This window comes from Bos grunniens, chromosome 9 (genome assembly GCF_055505025.1).
Source record: "Bos grunniens cultivar Pamir isolate PY7600 chromosome 9, Bosgru_T2T1.0, whole genome shotgun sequence".
Classification (NCBI taxonomy): domain Eukaryota; kingdom Metazoa; phylum Chordata; class Mammalia; order Artiodactyla; family Bovidae; genus Bos; species Bos grunniens.
The window spans coordinates 43,843,847-43,854,054 of record NC_141173.1 but is presented as its reverse complement, the minus strand read 5'-3'; the positions used below and the strand labels follow the sequence as shown (position 1 = coordinate 43,854,054).

At 49.3% G+C, this 10,208-nt stretch overlaps 1 protein-coding gene across 3 annotated transcripts in view; it reads right to left on the bottom strand.

Annotated features, from left to right (window-relative positions):
• Positions 1 to 276: 276 nt before the first annotated feature.
• BEND3 (BEN domain containing 3) overlaps positions 277 to 10,208 on the bottom strand; it is a 33,152-nt gene continuing 23,220 nt past the window's right edge. For all 3 annotated transcript variants that reach the window (XM_086317470.1, XM_086317471.1, XM_086317472.1), the window contains one exon: positions 277 to 6,231. In XM_086317470.1, coding sequence (XP_086173596.1) covers positions 3,982 to 6,231 — 2,250 coding nt within the window. In that variant the 3' untranslated portion in view covers positions 277 to 3,981. The remainder of the gene's footprint in view (positions 6,232 to 10,208) is intronic.

Here is a 10,208-nt window from a genome sequence, read left to right as displayed (position 1 = left end):
AGCCGACCAGGAAAGGAAAGGTCAGCTGTGCCTCTACCTCATGGCTGGGACGCGGTTTGTGTAAGAAATGCTCTAGGGCTCATTTGGAGACGTCTCAGTCACTCAGCTGTGACAAACTGCACCGCGTCACCCAGAGTGTGGAAGCCCGAGAAGCCATGGTGCCCCGAGTGCCCCTGCCCTCCCCTGGGAGCGGGTGGTGAAGCCCCAAGCAAAGACAAATAGACCCATACCTTCTGAGAGACCTCTGCCCTAAGAAAATAAGATGTTAGGAGACCGTATTTTTATAACATTTTATATAGCTCATAAAACAGTGCTTGTATAAAAATTCACACAGTTGCTAGAGAGCATACAATTTCCAAAAAATGTCCTGGGTTTTTGTTACATTCAGTTTTCTAAGGGTGCACTCAAATCAATGGTAAAATGCAGACATTATGCAATGTTTCATTATCTTTGGTAAAACTATTCTCATTATTTTGTCTCCTCACAGTATTAACTCTGATATCCACTTTGCGCAGGGTCTGCTATCACTAGGATGTCAGAAAAACATTAAGGCTGGATCTACAAGAGACAAGTATCTCTGAACGACATTAAGAGTCCCTTGGCCCAGGGGCCCACTTCTTTTTTGGCCCTATAGCATGTGAGATCTTAGTTCCCTGACCAGGGATAGAAACCGTGCCCCCTGCAGTGGAAGCAGGGAGTGGTAACCACTGGACCACCAGGAAGTCCCACCACTTCATAGCATCTCTCTCCATGGTGAGGCAGGGTTAAGAGCTCAATGGCCTCCAATCTGAGGTCTTGAGACCCTCCTCCTCAATCAGGCAAGAAGTAAACATTTGGGGGAAAGGTGGAAAATGAAGCCATGTCTGCAGGAACCCAAGTGGCCATACTATGGTGTGGTTAGGCCAGTGACTCTTAGCATTTAAACAGTTAATCCGCTTACCACTAAGTAGATCCCATTGGTTGGTTGATGATTGCTGCTGATGTGGTACCCCCTCCCACCAAACTTAAAAAGCAGGGAAGGGTGGGGTCCAACACTGAGGGGGAGGGGCACACTAACACCCATGACACTGGGCACAACTTTATTCCCTGTCAAACCTGTGTTGTCATGTAGACACAGCCAAAGTGAACGGAAGCAGGATTAGAACACTTAGTACATTCATGACTATCTTCGTACATTCTTTTAAAACTCACTAACAGAAAAACGAGGGACACTACCACCTATTGTGACGTGCTATTTTACTCAATATCAGAATGTGTCTGTGCTACTTCTGGATGTGAGGGAGAAAAAATTCCCCAAACACAAGCAAGTATTAACAAAAATCAAAGAATTTAGATGGGGAGGGAGTAGGGGTTTTGCCAACAGATTATGGAAAACATTACATTTTGAAAAAAATTTAGGTATTTTATAATTCTATTGCTTCATGTAAAAAAAAAAAAAAAGCCCCTGGAGCCCACCTGTATGGCTGGAGGCTGAGAACACCACACAGACAGACTCAGGACCTGCAGGTGGTTCCTGGTGAGTCGGTCCAGAGAGACAAGATACAGCTCACAGAGAGCGTCCACCTCTCTTCACTGGAAGGGACTCTAAGATTTGGGGGAAGAAGCCCCATACAGGAAAAGTATTAAAGAAACCATCAAAACACGGTTTCCAAAAACTGGACATGCTCTAGGTTGTAAAGAGATATATTTAATTCCTAGAACCTGTTGATGTCTCTTGTGGGTAGACAGGATGATTAAAAAAAAATTATTAAATGATTGTGCTTCTGAAGTTGCAGGGTCACATTCCACCCTCTAGAAAGCAGGGCAATTTTCACATGGCTTGGAATCCTCTTGGATACATCCTAGAGACCAGAACAAATTCCACAGCACCCTCCCACTCGCAGGATCCCGGTGAGGGAGAGAGTGCCACTGCCATCTTTGGGTGTGTGTGCACGCACATGCACGCAGGCATGCATCTGTGTGCTGGAGAGACTAAGGCATAGAGAAAGGCCCAGGAGAGGGGGAAGTGAGTCTCCGGCTGCTCCAGTCCTCCTCCTTTCCAGGCACAAAGAGGTTGAGCTTGTTATTCATGTCGGTCCCCTTCATCTCACTTCAGTTTTTTACTAAGAAATGTGTGTGTACACATGTATGTGGGTGGGTGAGAAAGAGTCATTAAGTCCCTGTGTGTTTCCAAATTGTAATAATTTAGGTCCGCAGTTAACAACTGAAATAATCTGTAAATGACATTTAAAAGCAGATTTACTAAAGTTAGATCGGCAACTTCACACTGCTCAGAATCCTGGCATTAAAAAAAAAAATGGCCGCGAGTGCAGGCAAAGTTCCATCAGTCAGTAATGCTGAAGTCCTTATCTGTATGAAAAGAATTCACAGATTGTTTCTATTATTTCTGCATTTTAAGGTAGCAAAATATTAAGCCATTAGGTTATTAAATTAACATTCCACAAGGGTTTTACGACTACCCTGTGTGATTCAATTTATTTTCTTGCTTTCTGGTATAATGTATTGTGTTTAGACTGTTCCCTTTCCCTCTTAGGCACTAGCCCCCAAAGTCAGGTAGGTAAAAGTACTGTTTTTACATTAAGGACTTTACCTGTTGGGGAGTTTCCTGGTTGGAATCCTGGAGAGCATGCCACTGGCCTGGAGCAGTGTGACCTTCCCAACCAGGGAAGAGAAAAGAGGTGTCTCATCCTGAGGCCGAGGGACCGGCCAGATGTAGGAGAGCAGGACCTTCTGGGGGCCCAAAGAGAAAGCTCTGAGTGGACCCCGGAAAGGGATATGGGAGCCCTATTTCGGATGGCCTGTGTCCTTCCAACACCAGGTATCCTCAAGACAGGCCACGGTTTAGGCCCGGCCCTGAGGAACAAGGATGTGTACTGACTGGAGGAGCCAACACTGAGGTGTGGTGAAGCCACCATACAGCTCCCAGAACCTGGGTTTTATACAAATACACACATGGAAAGTAAACAGTTCTTAGTGAGCCCAATGGGGCCCATCCTTAAACAAGAAGCCAAATAACCACACACAGTTTTCCAAGGAAATGTTTGCCCCTCTAACCAGCATCCTTGAGGAGGAAGGAAAGAGGGCAGTGGAAGGACACAGCTCAAATGAAGACACTGTGAACGTGTCTCCACGTCTATCTACATTCATATCACCATCATCGCCATCCAGTGTTCTTGTCTACAGGGTGAGCAACATTCACCTGGCACAGCAGGGTGAGACAGGCCAGGCCAGCAGTCCCCGCAGCCCCTTCCTCAGCACCACAGTGGGAGGGAGCGAGCAACTGACCGTGGCCAGAAAGGACACCGAGCTACCCCATCCCCTCCACCGCCATCCAAGAGGCGTCCTGACTCTTCCAAAATCCGATGTATTAATAAAAGACAAGGTCAGTAAAATCCGTCTCTATGCCACCTGAAGCTATCAGCCATCATGCATGAACATGGCACTTCTAAAAATTTCATATATCTGAAACCATCTTAAAAAAAATTCCCAGTGACTCAAGTCATCTTACAGTACATCTCAAATATTAAAGAAAAAAAATTTTTTTTCTGAGTAAAATGGCCTCCACAGAGCCCAATGATTTACTTAAAAAGGGTTTCTTTTTAATTAAAAAAAAAATTTTTTTTTAATAAAAATTGAAGACGTAAAATGTGGGCAGAGGAACAAGAGGGTTGCTTGATTTGCATTTCAAATGGTGAGGGGGCTGGGAGGACAACTGCCGAGGAGAGGGAACCCTGACGGCCCCTCTGCCCTCGCAGCTCTGCTCTCCCAGACTCTGGCTGCACCACAGGAACACAGGACAAAAGTTTTAAGTACAAGAGACCAAATGCGAGGCTTCTTTGTGTGGCCGTGACCGGCTGGGCGATCGCGTGTGCAAATGCAGCAGGCCCCGCCCCGCCGATATAACGTGCGCGGCTGCGGACGCGGCTCGGGCTCATGGGGGGGGGGGGGGGGAGGGGCGACGCTCAGTGCCCCTGGTACCCCTCACTTCTCCACCTTCTTGGCTTTCTTCAGGATGTCGCATTTCTTTCTGTTGGGGCGGCGGCAGCGTTCGTCGATGCTCGGGATACATTCGTAGTGCCACACCTCCTCCATCTTCTCCACCGGGTACACGGCCTCCACGTAGTGGCGGATGAGCCGCAAGCGTGTGGGGTCCAGCTGCTTCTTGTTGCATGCCCCGGAGTGGTTGTACTGCAGCCGCAGGTTCTCGGTGGTGAAGAGTTCGGGGAAGAGCCTGACGAGCAGCCGGGCGGCGAAGTTGCCCACGGAGAGGCTTTGCTGCACGATCTCGCGCACTTCTTTGTCGGACAGCAGGTACGGCGAAGGCACCGGGAAGTCGGGCGAGGGCACCACCAACTCGTCCAGGGGGATCTTGCAGAAGTCCTTGCTGCTCCTTTCGGGGGGCAGCGGGGGCCCCTCAAATTCCTCCCGGAACCGCTCAGGGTTGATTGCATAGCTGGCCAGGTCCCTGCACTCAGGGCCCGGAACGTGGACCTTGCGCTGCTGCTGGTAGGAGCGCCTCTGCTCTGTGTCCCGGCGCCGGCAGCGCTCGTCCAGTTTGCCCACGAACTCCAGTGTCCAGACACGGTCATTCTTGGCCCGTGGGTAGAGCAGCTGCACGTAGTGGCGGATGAGCTTGATACGGGACGGGTCCAGCTGCTTCTTGCCCAGGGAGCCGCTGCAGTTGTACTGCTTGCGCAGGTTCTCGTGGGTGAAGAGCTCCGGGAACAGGTGCACCAGCAGGCGCGAGGCAAAGTTGCCGATGGACAAGCTGCTCTCGTAGATGCTGCGCAGCTGCTCCTTGCTCAGCAGGCAGTCGGCGCCCGGCACCTCGAAGTCGGGCTGCGGGATCTCCAGCTTGTCGAAGTCGATGGGCACCAGCCAGATCTTCTTGGACCGCCGGCCGGGCCGCTCGCCCTCGAAGCTGTCTTCTACCTTGACCACGGAGATGTCATCGGGCAGGCTGGATGAGTCGTAGCAGTCGTCTCGCGGGGGCTCGCCCTCGCTGCCCGCGTCCAGCCCCAGGCCCTCCAGCTCGTCGTTGATGCGCTGGGCACACTGCTGCAGCCAGGCATCCTCCTCCTGCATGTCGGGGAAGTAGATCTCTGTGTAGTTGCGGATGATCTGTAGACGCTGCGGGTCCAGCTCCTGCTTGCCGCCATCCCCATAGCAGCTGTACTGCTCGCCCAGCTTCCTGTGGTCGAAGAGCTCAGGGAACAGCCGGTGCAGAAGGAAGACCGCAAATTCGCCCGGGGATGAGGCCTCGTCCAGGAACTCGGTGAGGTCCTGCGTGTCCACCACATGGTCAGAGGCGATGGTGCTGCTGCGGTCCAGGGACAGGGCCTCCTCCTGCTCCTTGCTGTCCAGGAAGTGGCCAGCATCCACCTGGGGCTCGGCCTCGAAGAAGCCAGACACCTGGCCGCTGGGCTGGCTGTCCTCCATTTCCCGCTGGGCCCAGAAGCGGCTGAAGAAGTCGTTGAGCTGGGGCAGGCACTCAGCCTGCCAGACGGCCGTGTCCTTCACCGACGGGTAGTAGACCTCCACATAGTTCCGGATGAGCTGCAGGTGCAGCGACTCCAGCTTCCGCTTGGCCGCGAAGCCACAGGCGCCACAGCCCCGGGAGAAGTCCACGTCGCTGAAGAGCTCTGGGAAAAGCTGCACCAGCAGGCGACAGGCCAGGTCACCGCCCGACAGGCTCTGGTCCACGATCTGTTTGAGCTCGGCCGCCGTGAGCTGGTACTCGGGCGGCGGCTGGAACTTGGCCACCATCTCAGTGGGGCTCACCTGCTTCTTGATGCGGCTCACTTCCAGGGAGAGCAGGTCCACCTTGCTGTGCAGCTGCGACATGTTGGAGGAGAGCGTGTTGAGCATGTAGAACATCTTCTGGATGAGAAAGTAGATGTTGGGGTCGCTGTCGGTGGCTGCTGCGGGGCCGCCAGTGTCCCGCTTCTGTGTCTCGTTCAGGAGCCGCAGCGGTGAGGGGCTGTTGCTGGGATTCACTTTCTCTGAGAGCTCATAGGTGTTGAGCATGTCCCCCGCGGGAGGGTTCTTCTTCTCCATAATCTTGTGTGAGATACCATACAGAGGCTTCTTGTAGGAGGGCGTGCTCACGTCGTGGCCAGGCTCCTCCTCTCCCGGCCACATGGAGACCAAGTTCTTGCCCCGGCCTGCCGGCTCCCCGTTGCCCTGGCAGGGCGAGCTGTTCTCCCGGTTCCGCATGCCTGCTAGGAGTGCCTGAAAGACAAAAGGTATATCAGGTGAGGGTTCTGATCTATGTCACACACAGAGGGGCCCAGGTCAACCTCAGGAGCCTATGAGAAAGTGTTTCCCTTGCCTGGGAACCATTCTGTGGGTCCAGAAGTGAAGTGAAGTCGCTCAGTCGTGTCCAACTCTTTGCAACCTCATGGACTGTAGCCTACCGGGCTCCTCCATCCATGGGATTTTCCAGGCAAGAATACTGGAGTGGGTTGCCATTTCCTTCTCCAGGGGAACTTCCTGACCCAGGGATCAAACCTGGGTCTTCGGGATTGTAGGCAGACGCTTTACAGTCTGAGCCACAAGGGAAGCCACCAACACAAACCTGCATCCCAGGGCCAAACTTGCTTGCTCTCCCTAATCCCTGAGAGGCTCAGGCTGGACCCTGGTGGCTTTCAATTCCCATAGGACACCATCCCTGAACTTCCTGTCCACAGACCGAGCACAGATGCTGACAAGGCCTGGCGAGAGCCCATGAGGGATGGGAGAGAGACCCCAGGAACAGGAAGTGCTCCTGTGGCAACCTGGCTATGGACAGGTCACCTAATTGCCCTGACTGCTCTCAGACAGGCAGGAGTCCTGCCAATAGCATCTACAGAAAGCACAGCTTGTTGTCCAGTCTGCAGACTCTAGGAGAGCAGGCATCTCTACTCTGGACAGCTCCCAAGATGCACGGTGCTGAGCATGGAAGAACTGGAATCTAGAGAACCACAGTCAGCTGCCAACTCTACCACTGCCTGGAGTCATGTCTTATTTCAGACTGAAAAGGCCCAGAACTGCCCCAAGCCCAGCCCACTGCAGATTCCGTGAAGCGGTGAGGCCTCCCAGGTTTCTAAGTCTCAGTCTCCTAGTTCCAGCAGCCCTTCTCAATCAGAACTGCCAAAGAGTTTTAAGCCCCAGGTCCTGAAGTACCCCCTGTGTGTAATGAATTAACACCTTTCCTATGCATCTAGAAAGGTACTTTCAATGTACTCTCCAGCCTTGCTCAATAAAAGACAGTGAGAGAATTAATGATTTTAGGAATTATCTCCTCAACTTGCCCAAGGCTGACATACTTTGCAGGTCCACTCTCAATGTACTCCCAGGACCTGTTCGAGATACCAAAGCTTGAGTCCAAGCTTCATACCAGAAGGCGACTGCCCAGACCATTTGGGATCCCAGGGTCCTCACTGCTTTTATTAGTGGTTTTCCCTATTGCCAGGCCCTGGATGGTTTAAGAGGTTTACTGACATATATATGGACAAATGATTTTCAACACAGGTTCAAAGGCAATTCAGTAGAGAAAGGAGAATCTTTTCAACAAATGATGCTAGAAATATTGGACATACATATGCAAAAAAAAAGAAAAGAAAAAACTTTCATCCTACATGTATCATATAAAAAATTAACTAAAAAATGGATCATGAATGTAAAAATAAAAACTAACTTAAAATTCCAGGCTTCCCTTGTAGCTCAGCTGGTAAGGAATCCACCTGCAATGTGGGAGACCTGGATTCGATTCCTGGGTTAGGAAGAGCCCCTGGAGAAGGAAAAGGCTAGCCACTCCAGTATTCTGGTCTAGAGAATTCCATGGACTGTATAGTTGATGAGGTCGCAAAGAGTCAGACACGACTGAGCGACTTTCACTTTTCACTTTCAAATTAAAATTCTAACACCTCTAGAAGAAAACAGAAGAGCAATCCTTTATGAAACTGTTTTAGGCAAATACTTCTCAGATATAACACACAAGCACAATCCATAAGAAAACAAATTAATAAACTGGACTTCATTAAAATTTAAAACTTCTTTAAAAAATGAAAAACAAGCCTGCTGCTGCTAAGTCACTTCAGTCGTGTCCGACTCTGTCCGACCGCATAGACAGCAGCCCACCAGGCTCCGCCATCCCTGGGATTCTCCAGGCAAGAACACTGGAGTGGGTTGCCATTTCCTTCTCCAATGCAGGAAAGTGAACAGTGACAGTGAAGTTGCTCAGTCATGTCCGACTCCTAGCGACCCCATGGACTGCAGCCTACCAGGCTCTTCTGTCCATGGGATTTTCCAGGCAAGAGTACTGGAGTGGGGTGCCACTGCCTTCTCCGGAAAAACAAGCCTAGACTGGAAGAAATCAGACATATCATTTATCTGATAAAGGACCTGAATCCAGCTTACATAAAGAACACTCAAACTCAATGACACAGAACCCAATTAAGTTTCAACAGTCACTTTGGAGAAGCTATATAAATGGCAAATAATCATATAAAAAGATGCTCAGTGGGACTTCCATGGAGGTACAGTGGTTAAGACTCCACACGTCCACTGCACAGGGCATGGGTTGGATCCCTGATCAGGGAACTAAGATCCTGTATAAAAGATGCTTAAGAACATGCATGACATTAAAACCACACTGAGATAGCATATCACTCCCCACAAGAATGGGTATAATCAAAAAAGACAGATGATACTGAGTGACAGAGATGACATGAAGGAACTAGAATTCTCATAGGCTGCTAGGGTAGATATAAAATGGTATAACCACCTTGGAAAACAGTTGGTATTTTTTTTAAGAAGTTATATGTTGGACCATATGATCCAGGTATATTCCACTCCTAGTTATTTATTTACCAAGCAAAATGAAAGCACACGATCAAATACTTTTATGCAGATATTCATGGCAGCCCTGTTTATAAACAGCTCCCAACTGGAAACAACCCTAATTTTTATGAACAAGTATATAGATGCACTGTGTTTACAGCAGAGTACTACTCAGCAGCAGAGCTGACCAACCTGGTACTCATGATGAACCTCAAAATAATTAAGCTGAGTAAAAGAAACCAGATAGATAAAAGAGGCCTGTAGGATGCCATTCGTATAAAATTCTAGAAAAGGCAAACGCATCTTTAGTGACAGAAAGCAGGGGAAAGAAAGGACGCAAAGGGACACAAATAAACTTTCAAGGTAACAAGTGATGGCTTTGTTTCTCATCTTATGTGGTGTGGTTTCACTGGTATATACACGTCAAAACATATCAAATGGTATGCTTTAAATATGTTGTTCATTACATTTCACTCATAAACCTGTTTTTGACAAATGTTGAATTTGACCCCAAAGTATACTGGAATATATTTTTGAGCGCCTATTTAAGCAGAAGAGCTAATTGGAGAGCAGTGGTGGGCGTCAGGGGAGCAGGTAGGGTCGAAGCACAAAGCATGTTCTTCTACAGACATGTGCGAGCCTTGGGCAACTAGAAAATGCAAGAGAATAAAGCATCCTTAGGACGCTGGGGGAAAATATGGCTGTGTAGTCTGACCTACCGCGGCACTTCTAAAGTCTAATGTCCATATATATTGCCTGAGATCTAGTGAAAATACAGATTCTGATTCAAGGCTCTGCATTTCCAACAACCCATTGGGCCTCTCTGGATGGCCAGGGCTAGAAGACAGTGTTTATCCCTGGTTTATCTCATGCAGGCAGATTGGGTGTCATTTATAAGCCTTCAGATAACACTAATGCCAGCGTAACACAGTACACGAGGTGCTTTACTCTTGCAACCTTAGGGAAAAAAAGAAAAAACACAGGGAAAAGAGACAGTCTCTGAGGGGACTGCCACTACAGCAGCAGGTGAGCAATACAAAGGCCTGAGTTGGAAAGAGACCATGGACAGATCTCCCTATTCATGCCCCGTGCCCCCTGCATGGAAGCTGGGAGTCCTTGCCATTGGACCGTCACAGAATTCCCCAGACCTTCTTTTTTAGATAATGGAATCATCAGACTCATATTAAACACAGGTTAATTTTTCTCCTGCATCTCTGCTGACAACAACTGTGCAAAAAAACACCTACCTTACTCTCAGGAACCTAAAAAATAATAGGATTCTTTCAAGTGCTTTAATTATCCCATGTATGACTGTATTATTCACTCAGTTATGTCTGACTCTTTGGAACCCCATGGAGCCAACCCTGGGATGGAACTTGGGTCTC